The sequence below is a fragment of the Cherax quadricarinatus genome, chromosome 8 (genome assembly GCF_038502225.1).
Source record: "Cherax quadricarinatus isolate ZL_2023a chromosome 8, ASM3850222v1, whole genome shotgun sequence".
NCBI lineage: Eukaryota > Metazoa > Arthropoda > Malacostraca > Decapoda > Parastacidae > Cherax > Cherax quadricarinatus.
In genome coordinates this window covers 7,918,208-7,943,374 of record NC_091299.1, presented here as the reverse complement: position 1 = coordinate 7,943,374, position 25,167 = coordinate 7,918,208, and the positions used below count along the sequence as shown (strand labels likewise).

Here is a 25,167-nt window from a genome sequence, read left to right as displayed (position 1 = left end):
AAATAACCTTCTTGAGTTGGTTCTGACAAACAAAGAAACCTTTGTTAATAATTTAGAGATTACAGAGGAACTCGGCACAAGTGATCACTGAATGGAAGTATGGTAGTAGGAATAATTCAGTAATGGTCCCAGATTTTCACTAAGCAGATTATAATGGGCTTAGAGAACACTTATCTGTTGACCGAGGTAACGAAGAGAGCTATCAATATCACAGCTTTCTGAACACTATACATGCTGCCCAAAGAACATTTGTCCCGTATAAAGAAATTAGATCAAATAAAAATGTGTAAATGTAGAAAGCTGAAAGTGAACATAGAAAAGAGTAAGGTGATGAGGGTATCAAATGATTTAGATAAAGAAAAACTGGATATCAAATTGGGGAGTAGTAGTATGGAAGAAGCGAATGTTTTCAGATATTTGGGAGTTGATGTGTCAGCGGATGGATTTATGAAGGATGAGGTTAATCAGAGAAATGATGAAGGAAGAAAGGTGAGTGGTGCACTGAGGTACACCTACCATCCGACTTACGACGGAGTTTACTAAATATCAACGAAACGTTTTTGTAACGACTATTTTGTTTTATTTTGGTATTTCATGTTTTACTTTACTTTTTATGCTGTAAGTACTGTATTTTATACTGTAAGGTTTAGGATAAACACTGTACAACACAAATAGTTATTTCCAAGAAATTTGGCATAAAAAACGCGGTCGTAAGTCGAGTAGTCGTAAGTCGAGCAGGTCGTAAGTCGGATGGTAGGTGTATATGTGGAGACAAAAAATGTTATCTATGGAGGCAAAGAAGGGAATGTATGAAAGTATAGTAGTACCAACACTCTTATATGGGTGTGAAGCTTGGGTTGTAAATGCTGCAGCGAGGAGGTGGTTGGAGGCAGTGGAGACGTCCTGTCTAAGGGCAATGTGTGGTGTAAATATTATGCAGAAAATTCAGTGTGTGGAAATTAGAAGGTGTGGAGTTAATAAAAGTATTAGTCAGAGGGCTGAAGAGGGGTTGTTGAGGTGGTTTGGTCATTTAGAGTGAATGGATCAAAGTAGAATAACATGGAGAGCATATAAATCTGTAGGGGAAGAAAGGTGGGGTAGGGGTTGTCCTTGAAAAGGTTGGGGGGAGGGGGTAAAGGAGGTTTTGTGGACGAGGGGCTTGGACTTCCAGCAAGCGTGCATGAGCATGTTAGATAGGAGTGAATGGAGACGAAGGTATCTGGGACCTGACGAACTAGTGGAGTGTGAGCAGGGTAATATGTAGTGAAGGGATTCAGGAAAACCGGTTATTTTATATAGCCGGACTTGAGTCCTGGAAATGGGAAGTACAATGCCTGCACTCTAAAGGAGGGGTTTGGGATAATGGCAGTTTGAAGGGATATACTGTGTATTTTTATACGTATATACTTCTAAACTGTTGTATTCTGAGCACCTCTGCAAAAACAGTGATTATGTGTGAGTGAGATGAAAGTGTTGAATGATGATGAAAGTATTTTCTTTTGGGGGATTTTCTTCTTTTCGGGTCACCCTGCCTCGGTGGGAGATGGCCGATTTGTTAAAAAAAAAAAAATGAATAATAGGCTCAAACATCTTTCAGGGCAGAAGAAAGGAATTTATAGGTGTATCAAAAGAGGTGAGGGTCATCTTATGAATCAGTATATTGACATTAAGAGGGACGTTAAAAAGGGGATAAGGAAAGCTAAACGGGAGAATGAAATTAAAGTTTCTAGGGATTCGAAAATTAGCCCAAAAAGTTTTTTCCAGGTGTATAGAACAAAAGTTAGAGATAAGATGGGTCCCCTTAAAAATAACTATGGGCATCTTACTGACAAAGAACTACTATAAATTGTAATTATCAGATCATAAAAATTGTATAAAATAATTTAGAAACGAGAAAAAAAGGTATACTGGCAACAAATCCTGCCGCTTGCAAAGCGGCAGGATTTGATGTTGCCGTCAGGTGATCACTAAGTGCCAACTTCGCAGCCTCATATCTCGGTAAGTATTGACCCTAAATTTTTTTTGTTATCCTTTAACACTAACAAAAATGTGCTCTTTATTTCTATATAAAAAAAAATATTTTTCAAAATATTCGGGGCAGTAGCGGTAAGAACGTATACACCTACCATCCGACTTACGACCTGCTTGACATACGTCCACTTGACTTACAACCGTGCATCTGGCAGCTGGGCTGGGTCAGCTGATGCATGCCGCTGTACAATATTTGATGATACTAGCGGCAGCAATGCACCATGCAGGCAGCATCAGTTTGAGTTACCCTGTCCTATCTGCAGCATCATACTGTATTAACTGTACTAACTAGACAGCAAATTTCACCATGGCCCCTAAGAGGAAGTCTGAATCTTGCAATGGAGATTGTGGAAAGAAAGGCTCTTACTCTCGAACTCTCTTTATCTGTTTTCAATGTTGCACATAAACCTGTCTGTATCTACCTATATATCTGTATCTGTATTTGTCTGTATCTGTCTATCTGTATGTCTTCCTGTGTGTGTCTGTCTTTCTGTCTACCTCTGTCTTATTTCTGTTTGCTTGTCTCTCTGTCTCAGAGAGCCGCTCATTAACCAACAGGTATTACACACGAAGCAGTCATCACATCTTCAATATGACGCTAATATGAGCTCTACGGCTTATCTATCACAATTCATCTAATATGACATAATAAACAATGTAAACAACATAAAACCTGATATACACTCTAGAATGAATAAATTATGAACTTAACTGTTCTAAACTCCACATCTTGTGCCTGTGCTGGCACGCAGGTACACATTAAAATCATTAAGAGTGTGATATTGGTCTTGAAGATGTGATATTAACAATGATGATAATAACACAATAATAATCACTGAGGTGCATTAAATGTGTATAAAACATTAATATAGACATTTTGCTTATTCCATCTATGATTTTTTTCAAAATTATATATAAACATATAAATTAACAAATATGAGATTTTTTTTCCAGTCGGCTTGACAGAGTGAACAAAAACCATTCGTGTCTGGGCTGGTAACAACAACTAGTTTGTTTACAAAACTCGCGAACCTTCTACACTCTCAATTCTCTCCTTCATTTATTCATTTAATCTTATTTACTCGCCTCTCACTCTACATTAAGACTACAGATATTTTAAAGTAATGAGTGAACATCATTATATTTTATTAATAATAATAATATTATTATTAATACATACATATTATTGCATTAATAATATTTTTTTTTTTTCAACAAGTCGGCCGTCTCCCACCGAGGCAGGGTGACCCAAAAAAGAAAGAAAATCCCCAAAAAGAAAATACTTTCATCATTCAACACTTTCACCACACTCACACATTATCACTGTTTTTGCAGAGGTGCTCAGAATACAACAGTCTAGAAGCATACACATATAAAGATACACAACATATCCCTTCAAACTGCCAATATCCCAAACCCCTCCTTTAAAGTGCAGGCATTGTACTTCCCATTTCCAGGACTCAAGTCCGACTATATGAAAATAACCGGTTTCCCTGAATCCCTTCACTAAATATTACCCTGCTCACACTCCAACAGATCGTCAGGTCCCAAGTACCATTCGTCTCCATTCACTCCTATCTAACACGCTCACGCACGCTTGCTGGAAGTCCAAGCCCCTTGCCCACAAAACCTCATTTACCCCCTCTCTCCAACCCTTTCGAGGACGACCCCTACCCCGCCTTCCTTCCCCTATAGATTTATATGCTTTCCATGTCATTCTACTTTGATCCATTCTCTCTAAATGACCAAACCACCTCAACAACCCCTCTTCTGCCCTCTGACTAATACTTTTATTAACTCCACACCTTCTCCTAATTTCCACACTCCGAATTTTCTGCATAATATTTACACCACACATTGCCCTTAAACAGGACATCTCCACTGCCTCCAACCGTCTCCTCGCTGCTGCATTTACCACCCAAGCTTCACACCCATATAAGAGTGTTGGTACTACTATACTTTCATACATTCCCTTCTTTGCCTCCATAGATAACGTTTTTTGACTCCACATATACCTCAACGCACCACTCACCTTTTTTCCCTCATCAATTCTATGATTAACCTCATCCTTCATAAATCCATCCGCCGACACGTCAACTCCCAAGTATCTGAAAACATTCACTTCTGCCATACTCCTCCTCCCCAATTTGATATCCAATTTTTCTTTATCTAAATCATTTGACACCCTCATCACCTTACTCTTTTCTATGTTCACTTTCAACTTTCTACCTTTACACACATTCCCAAACTCATCCACTAACCTTTGCAATTTTTCTTTAGAATCTCCCATAAGCACAGTATCATCAGCAAAAAGTAACTGTGTCAATTCCCATTTTGAATTTGATTCCCCAAAATTTAATCCCACCCCTCTCCCGAACACCCTAGCATTTACTTCCTTTACAACCCCATCTATAAATATATTAAACAACCATGGTGACATTACACATCCCTGTCTAAGACCTACTTTTACCAGGAAGTAGTCTCCCTCTCTTCTACACACCCTAACCTGAGCCTCACTATCCTCATAAAAGCTCTTTACAGCATTTAATAACTTACCACCTATTCCATATACTTGCAACATCTGCCACATTGCTCCTCTATCCACTCTATCATATGCCTTTTCTAAATCCATAAATGCAATAAAAACTTCCCTACCTTTATCTAAATATTTATTTTTTTTTTTATTATCACACCGGCCGATTCCCACCAAGGCAGGGTGGCCCGAAAAAGAAAAACTTTCACCATCATTCACTCCATCACTGTCTTGCCAGAAGGGTGCTTTACACTACAGTTTTTAAACTGCAACATTAACACCCCTCCTTCAGAGTGCAGGCACTGTACTTCCCATCTAAATACTGTTCACATATATGCTTCAATGTAAATACTTGATCTACACATCTCCTACCCACTCTGAAACCTCCTTGCTCATCCGCAATCCTACATTCTGTCTTACCTCTAATTCTTTCAATTTTAACCCTACTGTACACTTTTCCTGGTATACTCAGTAAGCTTATTCCTCTATAATTTTTACAGTCTCTTTTGTCCCCTTTCCCTTTATATAAAGGGACTATACATGCTCTCTGCCAATTCCTAGGTACCTTCCCCTCTTTCATACATTTATTAAACAAAAGTACCAACCACTCCAACACTATATCCCCCCCTGCTTTTAACATTTCTGTCATGATCCCATCAGTTCCAGCTGCTTTACCCCCTTTCATTTTACGTAATGCCTCACGTACCTCCCCCACACTTACATTCTGCTCTTCTTCACTCCTAAAAGATGGTATACCTCCCTGACCAGTGCATGAAATTACTGCCTCTGTTTCTTCCTTAACATTTAAAAGTTCCTCAAAATATTCTTGCCATCTTCCCAATACCTCCATCTCCCCATCTACTAACTCCCCTACTCTGTTTTTAACTGACAAATTCATATTTTCCCTAGGCTTTCTTAACTTGTTTAACTCACTCCAAAATTTTTTCTTATTTTCATTAAAATTTCTTGACAGTGCCTCTCCCACTCTATCATCTGCTCTCCTTTTGCACTCTCTCACCACTCTCTTTACCTTTCTTTTACTCTCCATATACTCTGCTCTTCTTATAACACTTCTGCTTTGTAAAAACCTCTCATAAGCTACCTTTTTCTCTTTTATCACACCCTTTACTTCATCATTCCACCAATCACTCCTCTTTCCTCCTGCCCCCACCCTCCTATAACCACAAACTTCTGCCCCACATTCTAATACTGCATTTTTAAAACTATTCCAACCCTCTTCAATCCCCCCCCACTACTCATCTTCGCACTAGCCCACCTTTCTGCCAATTGTCGCTTATATCTCACCCGAACTTCCTCCTCCCTTAGTTTATACACTTTCACCTCCCTCTTACTTGTTGTTGCCACCTAGGTTCTCTACACATATGCTGCTATGTATGATAATTCTATGTAACTGTATTGTGTATACCTGAATAAATTTACTTACTTACTTACCTTCCTCTTTTCCCATCTACCTCTTACTCTAACTGTAGCTACAACTAAATAATGATCCGATATATCAGTTGCCCCTCTATAAACACGTACATCCTGGAGCCTACCCATCAACCTTTTATCCACCAATACATAATCTAATAAACTACTTTCATTACGTGCTACATCATACCTTGTATATTTATTTATCCTCTTTTTCATAAAATATGTATTACTTATTACCAAATTTCTTTCTACACATAGCTCAATTAAAGGCTCCCCATTTACATTTACCCCTGGCACCCCAAATTTACCTACTACTCCCTCCATAACATTTTTACCCACTTTAGCATTGAAATCCCCAACCACCATTACTCTCACACTTGATTCAAAACTCCCCACGCATTCACTCAACATTTCCCAAAATCTCTCTCTCTCCTCTACACTTCTCTCTTCTCCAGGTGCATACACGCTTATTATAACCCACTTTTCACATCCAATCTTTATTTTACTCCACATAATCCTTGAATTAATACATTTATAGTCCCTCTTTTCCTGCCATAGCTTATCCTTCAACATTATTGCTACTCCTTCTTTAGCTCTAACTCTATTTGAAACCCCTGACCTAATCCCATTTATTCCTCTCCACTGAAACTCTCCCACCCCCTTCAGCTGTTTCACTTAAAGCCAGGACATCCAGCTTCTTCTCATTCATAACATCCACAATCATCTCTTTCTTATCATCTGCACAACATCCACGCACATTCAGACTTCCCACTTTGACAATTTTCTTCTTCTTATTCTTTTTAGTAATCTTTACAGGAAAAGGGGTTACTAGCCCATTGTTCCCGGCATTTTAGTTGACTTTTACAACACGCATGGCTTACGGAGGAAAGATTCTTATTCCACTTCCCCATGGATATAAAAGGAAAATTAATAAGACCAAGAACTATTAAGATAAAATCAAAGAAAAATCAGATGAGAGTGTGTAAATAAATGTGTACATGTATGTATAGTGTGACCTAAGTGTAAGTAGAAGTAGCAAGACATGCCTGTAATCTTGCATATTTATGAGACAGACAAAAGACATCAGCAATCCTACCATCATGTAAAACAATCACAGGCTTTCGTTTTACACTCACTTGGCAGGACGGTAGTACCTCCCTGGGTGGTTGCTGTCTACCAACCTACTACCTTAAAAATAATAATAATAATTATTATTATTAATTTAGGGAATTAGAGCACAGATCCGTTGTATAGCACTTCGTCTGATTTTTTTGGGTTATCTAGGTAATTTATACTATGTATGATAACTTTACTTATGTGTACCTGTGAGAGAGAGACAAAGATAGATAGATAGAGAGAGAGAGATACAGATGGAGAGAGAACCAAATTCAGTCAGCCAGGCAGCCAGCCAAGCAACCAACCAACCAATCAACCAACCAACCAACCACACACCCACCTGGCTGGCCTGCTAGCCAGCCAAATACGTATTACACATGTTCCAGAGTCGTTTCTCAATACTTAGGGCATAGGTTATAGGACATTCTGGCAGGATGACACTACCAGTGGCATTCTCCTATTCCACTGTGTCGACAATACTTAAAGATAATAGTAATATACGATACTGTATGAGAAGTAAAATTTACAATACAGTCCACTACCATGTATACATAATATACAGTACATAAATGATTAAAATATATCAATAGTACATTATGGTAAAATGAAATAATAATTGTACATTACATTATAGTACTATGTAGGTAGTTTATATAGCAAAGGTTTGACATTATGCCCTACCCAGTATGTCGGCAATTTTCAAAGGTTCGACTTGCGTCCATTTTGACTTACGACCAGTTGGTCGGAACCAAGCTCGGTTACAAGTCGGATGGTACTTGTATATACATTTGGACCATTTACGGGTTAATACCTAATATAATATCTCTACTTTTTCTCACTGTTTCTAACTGTATAAATCATTAAGTCGTCCATAAAAAACTCGGGGAGTTTCCATTACACGTGCAACACCTGTAGGCATACCTAACACTTCAATTTTAACATCATCATAGTTTCTTCTTAGCACTTCCAGCATCACTTTCTCTTGGGTACCAAGATAAGGTGATGAAACTGTCCAAATTCGCTTGATAAGCACAGAGTAAGGTAGAGGCTCCTAAACTGCAACTGAAGGGAGGTGTGGGTGGTCAGTGGGAGGAGATGAATCATGCATATACTATCCAAAATTTGTGTTTAACTTAATCTATGATATTTTGTATCAATGTACATAATTAATATGGAACACAATGTACATAGATGTTGCTCCAGATGAAATAAGAAAAAATAAAATGTTAATAACATAATGACAAATGTAATTGTTTAAGGATACTAGATGTGCATATAAACTTACTATACACTCATTAATGTAAACAAAATCCATAGGTGGTAGTTCTAAATCAACAAAATTTTCCACAGCAAGTTTTGCCGGGTCGGAGCAAATGGAGTTCATGTTACGTTCCCACGTGCGTAGTTCTGCTAGCTGCTTTTCCCTTTTGCCAGTCAACTCCTTCATAATCATATTTTCCACTAGTGTTTTGGCAACTGAGTAAAATCGGTCCTTCTGTTACAAGAAAAAATGCAAAAGTGTTAAAATGCTAACACTTATTTAAACATAAAACTAAATTTTTTTTTATCAACAAGTCAGCGATCTCCCACTTTCATCTTCATCCAACACTGTCACCTCACTCACACATAATCACTGTCTTGGTAGAGGCACCCAGATACAACAGTTTAGAATCATGTGGTGAATGGTTTTCAAAACCAACAAGTTGAAGAATTGAGACACTTATGCAACATATGGGAATCTTTATTGAAGAAACCTCTCCATTCTCTCTAAATGAGCAAATTGCCTCAACAACCCCTATTCAGCCCTCTGACTAATACTTTAACCCTTAGAGGGTCGACAGGCCCTCTCCGAAACTCGTTCTCAGGGTCGGCCAAATTTAAAAAAAAAAAAAAAATTATTTTCTCTTATGAAAAGATAGAGAATCTTTTCCCGATCATAAAGACACCAAAAGTTTGAAATTTGATAGAAAACTTACGAAATTATGCTCTCGCAAATTTAGCGGTCTCGGCGATGTTTACGCATCGGCGATTTTTCCCACTTTGAGCCCCATTTTCGGCCAATTTCGCTGTACTAGTCGACAGAAAACATGAATATTTCGCTAGAACTCCATTTTTTCTATCGAATGGTGCAAAAAACCACCCATTTATGAAATTCAACTATCCAGTACAGTGGTCAGAATTTAGCAATTTTGCCAATTTCACACAAATTTCAAAAGATGCCAATTTCCGAATAGGGTCCAGAATAAACAAGAAAGACATTCCTGGCACTAAAATGACATTTCCTCTAGTCATCAGTCACGTCTCAAGGCCCCTCTTATATTCTTTTGCTTTCCATTTTGAATTTTTATTCTCACAAAAAATATAAGATTTACTGTTATGCAGACTACTGCTTTAGTGTAAAAAATGGTATAAATATTATTGGTGCACTTGTGAAAGAATATTAGACTCACCAGTTGACGTGTATTGCACGCTTGGCACGATTTGTTTACTTTCGAAGTTTGGTAAAAATCGAACATTTCTGCTACTTTGAGCTCAATTTCAAGGCACCTTTCTTTGTAAAACCAGCAAAAATCATCTCAATTTCTGTAATATGTCTTCCATTCTATAAAATGAGACCAAGAAAACTAGAATACAATAATAAATACCATACGAAAATACACTGCAAAGTCGCTGATTTATTCCAAAAAAATGGTCAAAGTTTTTCTTTTCTCATTATGCACTGTGTGCTGCAGGATTTTTTTTAGACTGTGCACACTGACCACATAGACCCATTCTTTCATATGAAGGCCTACCAGCTTTCTCCCACTAGATTTGAGGCCGCTAGAATTTATGTGTACTAGTACGTCAAAAATCCCTACGCGTAAAACGTACTAGTACGACGAAAACCCTCAAAGGGTTAAGCAACTCCACACCTCCTCCTAATTTCCACACTCCGAATTCTCTGCATAACATTCACACAGGACATCTCCACTGCCTCAAGCTGCCTGCTCACTGCAGCATTTGCAACCCAAGCTTCACACCCATATAAGAGTGTTGGTACCACTATACTTTCGTACATTTCCTTCTTTGCCTCCAAGGTTAACGTTTTTTGTCTACACAGATACCTCAACACACCACTCACCTTTTTTCCTTCATCAATTCTATGGTTAACCTCATTCTTCATAAATCCATCCGCTGACACGTCAACTCACAAATACCTGAAGACATTCACTACTTCCATACTCCCTCTCTCCAATGTGATATCCAATTTTTATTTATCTAAATCATTTGATACCCTCATCACCTTACTCTTATCTATATTCACTTTCAACTTTCTACCTTTACACACCCTTCCAAACTCGTCCACTAACATTTGCAACTTTTCTTTAGAATTTCCAATAAGCACAGTATCATCAGCAAAAAGTAACTGTGTCAACTCCCATTTTGTATTTGATTTCCCATAATTTAATCCCACCCCTCTTCCCAACACCTTAGCATTTACTTCTTTTACAACCCCATCTATAAATATATTAAACCACCATGGTGACATTACACATCCCTGTCTAAGACCTACTTTTACCGGGAAGTAGTCTCCCTTTCTCCTACATACCCTAACCTGAGCCTCACTATCCTCATAAAAACTCTTCACAGCATTTAGTAACTTACTACCTAGTCCATATACTACTTTGTAACATCTACCACACTGCTCCCCTATCCACTCCATCAAATGCCTTTTCTAAATCTATAAATGCAATGAAAACTTCCCTACCTTTATCTAAATACTATTCACATATATGCTTCAATGTAAACACTTGATCTACACATCCCCTATCCACTCTAAAGCCTTCTTGCTCATCTGCAATCCTACTCTCTGTCTTACCTCTAATTCTTTCAATAATAACCCTACCATACACTTTTCCTGGTATGCTCAGTAAACTTATTCCCTTATACTTTTTACAATCTTTTGTCCCCCTTCCCTTTATATAAAGGAACTATACAGGTACTTTCCCCTCTGCAAAGAGGGAAGAGTATATGGAGAGAAAAAGAGAGGTTAAGAGAGTGGTGAAACAATGTAAAAAGAGAGCAAATGAGAGAGTGGGTGAGATGTCATCAATAAATTTTGTTGTAAATAAGAAAAAGTTTTGGAGTGAGAATAACAAGTTAAGGAAGCCTAGGAAAGGCAATATAAACACAAATGCAGTATAATGTGATCCTTTATTGACTACGTTTCGCCCACACAGTGGGCTTTTTCAAGTCACAAACAGAACTACCTGGGGTGGAAGGAACGCGAGTATTTATAGTCCAGCTGAGGTCAGGTGAAGAATGCTGCATCTGATGATGTACCGAGTGGGGTTATAGAGTCTAAAAACTTGGGTAGCTTGGAAAGGAGATTGGATAAGTTGTGAGCAGACCTTCTACAGTGTTCTTATGTGGGATAGCGATGAAGAAGTTTCTTGGCAAGTGGTTCAGCTATGTTATAGAAGCCACTATTCTGGTTGAAGTTGTCGGATATGGAAATGAGTGATGATTCCAGGATTCTTCGGTATTGAGTGTTGTCTTCTGTGGCGATAAGTCTTGAGTTTCTGTAGTTTATCAAGTGGTTGTGTGAATTACGGTGTTGTACGCAGGCATTCCTTGTGTCGTCAGACCTGCTTGCGTATTGGTGTTCTGAAATACGTGTTTGGAGGTCCCTTGATGTTTCGCCCACGTATAACTTGTTGCAGTCATTACAAGGGATTATGTATACCCCTGCAGAGGATGGAGGCTTGTCCTGCCTACTACTGGTGATGTCCTTGATGGTCGTGGTTGTGGAGGTAGATACTTGGAATGATGTTTTGGCAAAGATGTTGGAAACATGTTTGGCAATGGAGTTGGTGGGAAGGACTATGTATCTCTTCTCGGCAGTGTCTTCTCTGGGTGTGTTGAAGATGTTTAATGCTCGCCGTCTGCAGTCTCTGATGAAGTGACGAGGATAGTGGAGTTTAGAAAATATTTGTTCAATTATAGTGCATTCTTCCTCAAGGAACTCGTTGCTGCAGATTCTGAGTGCACGCAGGAAGAAGCCTATAATTACACCACGTTTGGTTTTGGTGTCGTGGTGAGAGTAGAAGTGGAGAAGATCGTTTTGGTTGGTGGGTTTTCGATAGACTTTAAAACGACACCAAAACCAAACGTGGTGTAATTATAGGCTTCTTCCTGCGTGCACTCAGAATCTGCAGCAACGAGTTCCTTGAGGAAGAATGCACTATAATTGAACAAATATTTTCTAAACTCCACTATCCTCGTCACTTCATCAGAGACTGCAGACGGCGAGCATTAAACATCTTCAACACACCCAGAGAAGACACTGCCGAGAAGAGATACATAGTCCTTCCCACCAACTCCATTGCCAAACATGTTTCCAACATCTTTGCCAAAACATCATTCCAAGTATCTACCTCCACAACCACGACCATCAAGGACATCACCAGTAGTAGGCAGGACAAGCCTCCATCCTCTGCAGGGGTATACATAATCCCTTGTAATGACTGCAACAAGTTATACGTGGGCGAAACATCAAGGGACCTCCAAACACGTATTTCAGAACACCAATACGCAAGCAGGTCTGACGACACAAGGAATGCCTGCGTACAACACCGTAATTCACACAACCACTTGATAAACTACAGAAACTCAAGACTTATCGCCACAGAAGACAACACTCAATACCGAAGAATCCTGGAATCATCACTCATTTCCATATCCGACAACTTCAACCAGAATAGTGGCTTCTATAACATAGCTGAACCACTTGCCAAGAAACTTCTTCATCGCTATCCCACATAAGAACACTGTAGAAGGTCTGCTCACAACTTATCCAATCTCCTTTCCAAGCTACCCAAGTTTTTAGACTCTATAACCCCACTCGGTACATCATCAGATGCAGCATTCTTCACCTGACCTCAGCTGGACTATAAATACTCGCGTTCCTTCCACCCCAGGTAGTTCTGTTTGTGACTTGAAAAAGCCCACTGTGTGGGCGAAACGTAGTCAATAAAGGATCACATTATACTGCATTTGTGTTTATATTGCCATTGTGTCGGTATTTTATACCATTTATTTTATACCATTTATTTCCAAGCCTAGGAAACAAATGGATTTGTCAGTTAAAAATGGGAGAGGAAAGTTATTAAATGGAGAGTTAGAGGTATTGGGAAGATGGAGGGAATATTTTGAGGAATTGTTAATTGTTGATGAAGATAGGGAAGCTGTGATTTCGTGTATAGGGCAAGGTGGAATAACATCCTGCAAGAGTGAGGAAGAGCCAGTTGTAAGTGTGGGGGGAAGTTCGTGAGGCAGTGGGTAGAATGAAAGAGGGTAAGGCAGCTGGGATTGATAGGATAAAGATAGAAATGTTAAAAGCAGGTGGGGATATAGTTTTGGAGTGGTTGATGCTATTATTTAATAAATGTATGGAACAGGGTAAGGTACCTAGGAATTGGCAGAAAGTATGCATAGTTCCTTTGTATAAAGGCAAAGGGGACAAAAGATAGTGAAAAAATTACAGGGGGAGAAGTCTGTTGAGTATAACTTGTAAAGTGTATGGTAGAGTTATTATTGAAAGAATTAAGAGTAAGATGGAGAGTAGGACAGCAGTTGAACAAGGAAGCTTAAGGAAAGGTAGGTGGTGCATAGACCAAGTGTTTACAATGAAACATATAGGTGAACAGTATTTAGATAAGGCAGTATTTAGATAAGGCATTTATAGATTTGGAAAAGACATATGACAGGGTGGATAGGGGAACAATGTGGCAGATGTTACAGGTGTAGGGTATAGAAGGTAGGTTACTGAAAGCAGTGAAGAGTTTTTGTGAGGATAGTGAGGCTCAGATTAGAGTATGTAGGAAAGGAGATTATTTCCCAGTAAAAGTAGGTCTTAGACAAGGATGTGTGATGTCACCGTGGTTGTTCAATATATTTATAGATGGAGTTGTAAGAGAAGTGAATGCGAGGGTCTTGGCAAGAGGTGTGGAGTTAAAAGATAAAGAATCAAACAGTGGGAATTGTCACAGTTGCTTTTTTGCTGATGACACTGTGCTCTTGGGAGATTCTGAAGAGAAGTTGCAGAGGTTGGAAAGAGTAAGGTGATGAGGATAACAAAAAGATTAAGTGACAAAAGACTGGATATCAGATTGGAGGGAGAGAGTATGGAGGAGGTGAATGTATTCAGATATTTAGCAGTGGATGTGTCAGCAGATGGGTTGATGAAAGATGAGGTGAATCATGGAACTGATGAGGGGAGAAGGGTGAGCAGTGCACTTAGGAGTCTGTGGAGACTAAGAATTTTGTCCTTGGAAGCAAGAGGGGAATGCATGAGAGTATAGTTTTACCAACGCTCTTATATAGGTGTGAAGCATGGGTAATGAATGTTGCAGCGAGGAGAAGGCTGGAGGCAGAGGGCAATGTGTGGTGTGAACATAATGCAGAGAATTCGTAGTTTGGAAGTTAGGAGGTACGGGATTGCCAAAACTGCTGTCCAGAGGGCTGAGGAAGGGTTGTTGAGGTGGTCTGGACATGCAGAGAGAATGGAACGAAACAGGATGACTTCGAGAGTGTATAAATCTGTAGTGGAGGGAAGGTGGGGTATGGGTTGGCCTAGGAAAGGTTAGAGAGAGGGAGGTAAAGGAAGTTTTGTGTGCGAGGGGCTTGGACTTCCACCAAGCATGAATGAGCGCATTTGATAGGAGTGAATGGAGAGAAATGGTTTTTAATAATTGACATGCTGTTGGAGTGTGAGCAAAGTAACATCTATGATGGGATTCAGGGAAATCGGCAGGCCGGACTCGAGTCGTGGAGATGGGAAGTACAGTGTCGGCACTCTGAAGGAGGGGTTAAAAAGTTTTTCTTTTTCGGGCCACCCTACCTTGGTGGGAATTGGCTGATGTGTTAATAAACAAAATAAAACCCATCACTCCAACAGTATATCCCCCTTGCTCTTAACATTTCTGCCATGATCCTGTCAGTTCCAGCTGCTTTACCCCCTTGCATTCTACATAATGCCTCACACACCTCCCCCACACTCACATCCTGCTCTTCACTCCTAAAAGATGTTATACCTCCCTGGCCAGTGCATGAAATTACCACCTCCCTTTCTTCATCAACATTTAAAAGTTCCTCAAAATATTCCCGCCATCTGCCCAATACCTCCAGCTCCCCATCTACTAACTCCCCTACTCCATTTTTAACTGACAAATCCATTCATTCCCTAGGCTTTCTTAACTTGTTTATCTCACTCCAAATTTTTTTCTTATTTTCATCAAAATTTTTGGACAGTGCCTCTCCCACTATCATCTGCTCTCCTTTTGCACTCTCACCACTCTCTTCACCTTTCTTTTACTTTCCATATACTCTGCTCTTCTTACAACACTTCTGTTTTGTAATTATTATTATTATTATAATCAAGGGGAAGCGCTAAACCTGTAGGATTATACAGCGTCTGGGGGGGGGGGAGTGGAAGGCATTCAGGCTTAAGGGGGGGAAGTGAGGGATTTTTTCAGCGCTCTCAAGAAAAATTCGAAAATTTATGAAAATGAGTTATTCATATAGAAAAATAGCTTAACTCTTTGGCAACACAATGGTACAAGAATCAATGTTCTACAACGTTTCTACAAGAAATTATAGTCATTTATATCAGGTATGGTGACGGCGATGTAGGTAGCGCGTCTGTTCTCAACCCATGTATTTTTTGGAATTTTTTCCTTGTTTTTTATCGCTTTTTCTTTGCATTATTCTTTCTAATATAATAATTGATTATTTGGCATCATATAAGAGTAGGTGGAGCTTATCAATAGACGTCTAGCCTATCGGGAAGCACCTGGGTACACTCGGCAGTGATCCCTCTCCAGAGAGTGCCAGGTGAAATCATTTCATTATTACGCTTATATCAGCTTATATATTAACTATACGGCTTATTTATCTATCAGAATTGATCTAATATGATATAATAATCACTGTAAATAACAAACAAACATGTTATATACTCTAGACTGAATAAAATAGGCCATAATATAGCGAGAGTCGACCAGCAATATTTCGATATAAAAAAGTTACTCCTCGTCTCCATGTTGTATTGTTTGGTCTGTGAGTGAGAGAAAACGATGTTTTGAAGAGGATAACTGCACTAGAACATCAGTTTACTAAGAAATACACCGAAACAAACGCGATTTTCGCGAAAAAAGAAAATTTTTTTTTTGACGGTAGGCCTACCGGCGTTCTAGGCCTATGTCTCGGAAGTAACTTATTCACTTATTTCGCGGACCTGAACCATTATTAATGATTGTATTGAAATGATTTTCACAGACAATATAAAACAAAGTGTGTTTTAATTTTTAATGTTGGATTTTTTGGAATATCTCAAATATTTTTGATTTTGTGGGGGGTAAAAGGCAGATATTTTGGTGAATGCCAAATATTCTGTCAAATGTATTTTTTTTTACCATGATAATAAGATATATTAGATGAAATGGCAACGTAAAAGATTCGTGCTAGTTGTATTCTAACAGTTGGGAATGTCGGAAGTGCCACTCGTAGTGCCAATTTGTCAGGGGATGCTGCCATATATCAAAATTATGTTAATATTTTTTTTCTATGTTGTTTGTTGGCCAATCATACTGAAACTTTGTCACATTAAACTATATATGCACCTCTAAAAGTACACCAAAAATAAAATAAATCGGTTGAAAACAAAAAAAAAAAAAAATATAATCCCTCTCCCTCCTTAATTCGGGTAACTGGAGCACAGATCCAATTCCCTAAATCAAGAGCCCCTCACCAACATCAAGGAACCTTCCCTGAGGGAAGGTTCCTTCTGTTTTGTAAAAACCTCTCTTAAGCTACCTTTGTCTCTTTTATCACACCCTTTATGTCATTCCATCAATCACTCCTCCTTCCTCCTGCACCGACCCTCGTATAGCCACATTCTAATACGTACTGCATTTTTAAAACTATTCCAACCCTCTTCAACCCAGTACTTTAAATAATACAATCTTACAATGTAATCAATCAGAGTCTTTTGTCTCATCATACACAGTGGCCAAGAATGTAACCAAACTGGTCTTTAAAAGTCTGTCAGTGGCATGGGTATGTGTAGAATATATGTTAAGAAACAATGTTTGATATCCATAGAAGCCATCTACATTTTCACTAGTAGAACTTCAAAACTCCTCTGACTCAGAACAAAAGTTATGCTGAGCCACTACTATCAGTCATGGCAGTTAACACCATCTCTCCACCACGAAAAGATAAGTAAAATTGCTGTAAATTATGTACAGTACTAGAAAATTACTATGCTGTATGGTATTATTGTACTACAGGTTACAATACCAGTATTCTTTGTGTCCGGTTATTTTCTGAAGTATCGTCCACTTTGTCAGAAGATTATGAAAAATTAATTTCATAATTCTGAAGTTTTGGACAATTGGCAATACCATACAACCCCTCCACCCTATTAGTCTGATAATGAGATGGTTAACTGTATATAAAGGTAAGGATTCACAGTGGGAGAATCAGTACAGGAATGCCCTGCTTATTCAGCAAGTTAGGTTCTGGGCTACTGCTGTGAAGTGAATATTGCTGTAAAATGAAACATAAGCCTTTTTTCACTTTCAAATGCATATACAAGTCTGACGACATGTTTACACTATTATATATTAAGTGAGCAATAGAACTAGGCCTAAAAAATGCACATACAGTACATGCATTACTTACCTTAAAATATTTTCATCCTTAGCTTATAGCGAGTGGTGAATACAGTAGGGCCCCGCTTTACAGTGTTTCATTTCACAGCATTCCACTAATATGGACACTTCAAATTATGATCAAAACTTGCTATACAGCTCCCCATCTTTCTAATACAGTCACAACGCCCCACTCGGTTTGTTTACATTCTCCATGACCACGACTCTCCATTATGTTTGGAAACTTTCCAAAATTTCAAGTGTTTTACAGTTATTTATATATATGTACTCTGATAATTATACTTATGTGTAACTGTACCTAAACATACTTACATAATGTGCTGACGAGCAGGTACACGTTAAAATCACTAAGGGTGTCTTATTAGTCTTGAAGATGCCATATTAATGATGATAATAATTACAATAATAACCATAAGAACATAAGAAAGAAGGAACACTGCAGCAGTCCTACTAACCCATGCAAAGCAGGTCCATGTCACCTTCCACCTTAGCCTAATAACCTATCTAGTCAGGCCTGTCACATTCACTTAAGGAAGGAGCATGGCATCAGACCTAGTAGCACAAGCTAATCAGGTCCAACTCACACCCACCCATGCATTTATCAAACCTATTTTAAAACTACACAATGTTTTAGCCTCTATAACTATCCTTGGGAGTTTGTTTCACTCATCATCATCATGAGGGAGGGAGGGAGGGAGGGAGGAAGGAGGAAAAACAAAGTCCACCCCTGACAGTGACATGATAAGATGAGATAACACTTGATAAGAGCTGACGTTTGATGAGCGTTTGACGAGCATACTCCAGGGTGAAGTGATAACACTTGATAAGAAAAGATTAGAGGTGACATTTGATGAGCAATTGGCCCTGCTTTGTTTTCGCTGGAACACAAACATGTCTGTCTGTCTATTTGTCTGTCTGTCAAGCTCCCTGTCTATCTGTCTCTCCGTCTAGCTCTCTGCCTTAGAGAGAGCCACAAGACTGCGTCACCACGTTTACTCACATCTTCAAGCAGAGTATAGCACTTTGTCTGGATTTTTTGGGTTATCCTAGGTAATTTACACTATGTATACTTGTATTTGTGTGTACCTGTGAGACAGAGATGGACAGAGACAGATGGAAAGAGATAGAGACAGACAGACCCTAAACTTGGGGTTAACATCACTTTCCTCTTAAAAGCGGAGTGTTAATATGACATTACATCAGTGAATCCTTGGGGTTTGCCGCACTGTTTGCTCTAGCTGGTGCTCAATTTAACTAACGCTCCCACAAAGTACTATGTAGTACCAGATTTTTTTTAATATGGTGCACACCGAGTGTTAAGACCCATTCTATGCTGACCAGGCATCTCAGGGCAATTGTGCCAAATTTGGAGGCAGGAAAATTAAAACGTATATACAGGTCTCCCTCAACATTCACGTTTTCAACTTTCAAGGGCTTCACACATTTGCGAATTCCCAACCGCCAAATTCCCAGCCACCAAATTCCCAGCCGCCAAATCATATTTAAGTTTCCCGCCACCTGCGAGTCCCTACTACCCTCTCTCCGACCCCCCGCAACTGGCAGCCAGCCCTCCCACCACTCAGTGTGGTGAGTGTTTTGTTTGTTCATTATTTGCTATTAAACTACAGAATAAATAATGTAAACCCATTCATGACTGCATATTGGAATGGCTATTAGAAAAGGTATTAGACGGTGACATCATGTGTTTACTCTTCAACACAGCAAAGAATCGAACATTTCTGCTATTGCTAATAATAACAATAGTAATAATAATAATAATAAATACGATATAATTGAAGAAGGAAATTGTACAAAAATACGAGGGAGTGGTTGACACATCGTCAGTGTGACTTTGTTTATGCTGGAGTGAACATTAGTCTCCCTGCTCTTCCAAACATTTCACAATAATTCATTGTGTTTGGTGCTTGTAGATTGAGTGTGACTGGAGTGGTAGAGGCAGTGATTGAGGCAATGGTATTTAATAACATACATGTTATTAATAATTTTTTTTTTCAACAAGTCGGTCGTCTCCCACCGAGGCAGGGTGACCCAAAAAAAGAAAGAAAATCCCCAAAAAGAAAATACTTTCATCATCATTCAACACTTTCACCACACTCACACATTATCACTGCTTTTGCAGAGGTGCTCAGAATACAACAGTTTAGAAGCATATACGTATAAAGATACACAACATATCCCTCCAAACTGCCAATATCCCAAACCCCTCCTTTAAAGTGCAGGCATTGTACTTCCCATTTCCAGGACTCAAGTCCGACTATATGAAAATAACCGGTTTCTGTTAGGTAAGACACATATGCAACAGTTAGGTATCTTTATTACGAAACGTTTCGCCTACACAGTAGGCTTCTTCAGTCGAGTACAGAAAAGTTGATAGAAGCAGAAGAGACTTGAAGACGATGTAATCAGTCCATCACCCTTAAAGTTTTGAGGTGGTCAGTCCCTCAGTCTGGAGAAGAGCATTGTTCCGAAGTCTGAAACAATATGAAGTAGAAGTGACAGGATGGAGCTTTATATAGCGCCAGGAGGCGAGACGTAGGTCACTAGTAGAACGCAGATGTTGCGTTCTACTAGTGACCTACGTCTCACCTCCTGGCGCTATATAAGGCTCCATCCTGTCACTTCTACTTCATATTGTTTCAGACTTCGGAACAATGCTCTTCTCCAGACTGAGGGACTGACCACCTCAAAACTTTAAGGGTGATGGACTGATTACATCGTCTTCAAGTCTCTTCTGCTTCTATCAACTTTTCTGTACTCGACTGAAGAAGCCTACTGTGTAGGCGAAACGTTTCGTAATAAAGATACCTAACTGTTGCATATGTGTCTTACCTAACAACCTGTCGGTATTTTATACCATTTTAATGTTCATAACCGGTTTCCCTGAATCCCTTCACTAAATATTACCCTGCTCACACTCCAACAGATCGTCAGGTCCCAAGTATCATTCGTCTCCATTCACTCCTATCTAACACGCTCATGCACGCTTGCTGGAAGTCCAAGCCCCTCGCCCACAAAACCTCCTCTACCCCCTCTTTCCAACCCTTTCGAGGACGACCCCTACCCCTCTTTCCTTCCCCTATAGATTTATATGCTTTCCATGTCATTCTACTTTGATCCATTCTCTCTAAATGACCAAACCACCTCAACAACCCCTCTTCTGCCCTCTGACTAATGCTTTTATTAACTCCACACCTTCTCCTAATTTCCACACTCCGAATTTTCTGCATAATATTTACACCACACATTGCCCTTAGACAGGACATCTCCACTGCCTCCAACCGTCTCCTCGCTGCTGCATTTACCACCCAAGCTTCACATCCATATAAGAGTGTTGGTACTACTATACTTTCATACATTCCCTTCTTTGCCTCCATAGATAACGTTTTTTGACTCCACATATACCTCAACGCACCACTCACCTTTTTTCCCTCATCAATTCTATGATTAACCTCATCCTTCATAAATCCATCCGCCGACACGTCAACTCCCAAGTATCTGAAAACATTCACTTCTTCCATACTCCTCCTCCCCAATTTGATATCCAATTTTTCTTTATCTAAATCATTTGATACCCTCATCACCTTACTCTTTTCTATGTTCACTTTCAACTTTCTACCTTTACACACATTCTCAAACTCATCCACTAACCTTTGCAATTTTTCTTTAGAATCTCCCACAAGCACAGTATCATCTGCAAAAAGTAACTGTGTCAATTCCCATTTTGAATTTGATTCCCCATAATTTAATCCCACCCCTCTCCCGAACACCCTAGCATTTACTTCTTTTACAACCCCATCTATAAATATATTAAACAACCATGGTGACATTACACATCCCTGTCTAAGACCTACTTTTACTGGGAAGTATTCTCCCTCTCTTCTACACACCCTAACCTGAGCCTCACTATCCTCATAAAAGCTCTTTACAGCATTTAGTAACTTACCACCTATTCCATATACTTGCAACATCTGCCACATTGCTCCCCTATCCACTCTATCATATGCCTTTTCTAAATCCATAAATGCAATAAAAACTTCCCTACCTTTATAAATACTGTTCACATATATGCTTCAATGTAAATACTTGATCTACACATCCCCTACCCACTCTTTATTTATTTATTTATTATTTATAACATGTTATTAAATACATACATGTTAATAATAATACATGTTATTAATAATAACAACAATAATAATAACAACTGGCAGCCAGCCCTCCCACCCGCCACTCACTCACTCAGTCAGTCTCCAGCCACTGTGCGAGTCGGTCATTGCTGTTTGTGTGGTGGTGAAAGTATGGCCCTCAAGGGAGCAGTAACCGCTATTGATGAGCCAACCCCTAAGCGCTCAAAGAAAGTCATGAATCTTGAGCAGAAGGTGAAATGCCACTACTACTGCCTCACCTGAGGTAGTGAAGACTTAGAATCCACACACTAGTCTCATGCCATGCAGTTACACTCTATATAATCATCTCCATTCAACTGTCATCAGTAACTGCATGTAATATCAATAGAGAAATAAAGAATTATAATTTAAATTTTTTTAATCATCACAAGTCATCAGAGTTCGTCTGCCTTACGAGTGGTGAGTGTTTTGTTTGTTCATTATTTATTAAACTACAGTATAAATAATGTCAACTCATTCATGACTGCTAATAATAATAATTATAATAATAATAATAATAATAAATACGAGGGTTGAAGCAGTGGGTGGCAGAGGCATCGTCAGTCAGTATGGCTTTGTTTATGCTGGAGTGAGCATTATCCTCTGCGCTCTTCCAAACATTTCACAATAATTCATTGTGCCAGTTAAAAATAGGAGAGGAGTTATTAAATGGAGAGTTAGAGGTATTGGGAAGATGGAGGGAATATTTTGAGGAATTGTTAAATGTTGATGAAGATAGGGAAGCTGTGATTTCGTGTATAGGACAAGGAGGAATAACATCTTGTAGGAGTGAGGAAGAGCCAGTTGTGAGTGTGGGGGAAGTTCGTGAGGCAGTAGGTAAAATGAAAGGGGGTAAGGCAGCCGGGATTGAAGGGATAAAGATAGAAATGTTAAAAGCAGGTGGGGATATAGTTTTGGAGTGGTTGGTGCAATTATTTAATAAATGTATGGAAGAGGGTAAGGTACCTAGGGATTGGCAGAGAGCATGCATAGTTCCTTTGTATAAAGGCAAAGGGGATAAAAGAGAGTGCAAAAATTATAGGGGGATAAGTCTGCTGAGTATACCTGGTAAAGTGTATGGTAGAGTTATTATTGAAAGAATTAAGAGTAAGACGGAGAATAGGATAGCAGATGAACAAGGAGGCTTTAGGAAAGGTAGGGGGTGTGTGGACCAGGTGTTTACAGTGAAACATATAAGTGAACAGTATTTAGATAAGGCTAAAGAGGTCTTTGTGGCATTTATGGATTTGGAAAAGGCGTATGACAGGGTGGATAGGGGGGCAATGTGGCAGATGTTGCAAGTGTATGGTGTAGGAGGTAGGTTACTGAAAGCAGTGAAGAGTTTTTACGAGGATAGTGAGGCTCAAGTTAGAGTATGTAGGAAAGAGGGAAATTATTTCCCAGTAAAAGTAGGCCTTAGACAAGGATGTGTGATGTCACCGTGGTTGTTTAATATATTTATAGATGGGGTTGTAAGAGAAGTAAATGCGAGGGTCTTGGCAAGAGGCGTGGATTTAAAAGATAAAGAATCACACACAAAGTGGGAGTTGTCACAGCTGCTCTTTGCTGATGACACTGTGCTCTTGGGAGATTCTGAAGAGAAGTTGCAGAGATTGGTGGATGAATTTGGTAGGGTGTGCAAAAGAAGAAAATTAAAGGTGAATACAGGAAAGAGTAAGGTTATGAGGATAACAAAAAGATTAGATGATGAAAGATTGAATATCAGATTGGAGGGAGAGAGTATGGAGGAGGTAAATGTATTCAGATATTTGGGAGTGGACGTGTCAGCGGATGGGTCTATGAAAGATGAGGTGAATCATAGAATTGATGAGGGGAAAAGAGTGAGTGGTGCACTTAGGAGTCTGTGGAGACAAAGAACTTTGTCCTTGGAGGCAAAGAGGGGAATGTATGAGAGTATAGTTTTACCAACGCTCTTATATGGGTGTGAAGCATGGGTGATGAATGTTGCAGCAAGGAGAAGGCTGGAGGCAGTGGAGATGTCATGTCTGAGGGCAATGTGTGGTGTGAATATAATGCAGAGAATTCGTAGTTTGGAAGTTAGGAGGAGGTGCGGGATTACCAAAACTGTTGTCCAGAGGGCTGAGGAAGGGTTGTTGAGGTGGTTCGGACATGTAGAGAGAATGGAGCGAAACATAATGACTTCAAGAGTGTATCAGTCTGTAGTGGAAGGAAGGCGGGGTAGGGGTCGGCCTAGGAAAGGTTGGAGAGAGGGGGTAAAGGAGGTTTTGTGTGCCAGGGGCTTGGACTTCCAACAGGCATGCATGAGCGTGTTTGATAGGAGTGAATGGAGACAAATGGTTTTTAATACTTGACGTGCTGTTGGAGTGTGAGCAAAGTAACACTTATGAAGGGGTTCAGGGAAACCGGCAGGCCGGACTTGAGTCCTGGAGATGGGAAGTACAGTGCCTGCACTCTGAAGGAGGGGTGTTAATGTTGCAGTTTAAAAACTGTAGTGTAAAGCACCCTTCTGGCAAGACAGTGATGGAGTGAATGATGGTGAAAGTTTTTCCTTTTCGGGCCACCCTGCCATGGTGGGAATCGGCCAGTGTGATAATAAAAAAAAAAATCTTTGTGTTTGGTGCTTGTTGATTGACTGTGACTGCTACATAATTAATCATGGGCCCAAATAAATTTTGGTAAAGAAACTGAGAAGCACGAAAGAATTGAAGAAAGAAATTATATAAAAATACAAGGCAGTGGTGGAGGCAGTACAATATTTTACAATGTTCTCAGGTACGTATTTTATGATTGTTCATGAGAACATAAGAAAGGAGGAACACTGCAGTAGACCTGTTGGCCCATACTATTCAGGTCCTTCACAAATCCAGCCCAATAACAGAATAAATGCTACCCAAGCAATAAGCTTTGAACATTCTACTTACTCGCATGCAAGACCCATTCAAATCCAACCACCTCTCACTTGTGTATTTATCCAACCTAAATGTGAAGCTACCCAAGGTTTTAGCTTTGATAGGACCTTGGGTAGCTTTAAAAAGAGATTGGACAAATATATGAGTGGGAGGAGCATGTACGTATATACATGTATATACACATAGATTATTTCATTTTATTATTTTATTATATTTCCCTGCAATATATTGGGGCACCAAACATTCGCGATTTTTCAACA

General features: G+C 39.3%; 1 protein-coding gene across 1 annotated transcript in view; it reads right to left on the bottom strand.

The window, feature by feature from the left end:
* Positions 1 to 25,167, bottom strand: part of Su(var)3-9 (Suppressor of variegation 3-9) — a 206,754-nt gene that overhangs the window by 120,431 nt on the left and 61,156 nt on the right. The window contains exon 7 of the mRNA XM_070083085.1: positions 8,400 to 8,609. Within this exon, the coding sequence (XP_069939186.1) occupies positions 8,400 to 8,609 (210 nt within the window). The remainder of the gene's footprint in view (positions 1 to 8,399; positions 8,610 to 25,167) is intronic.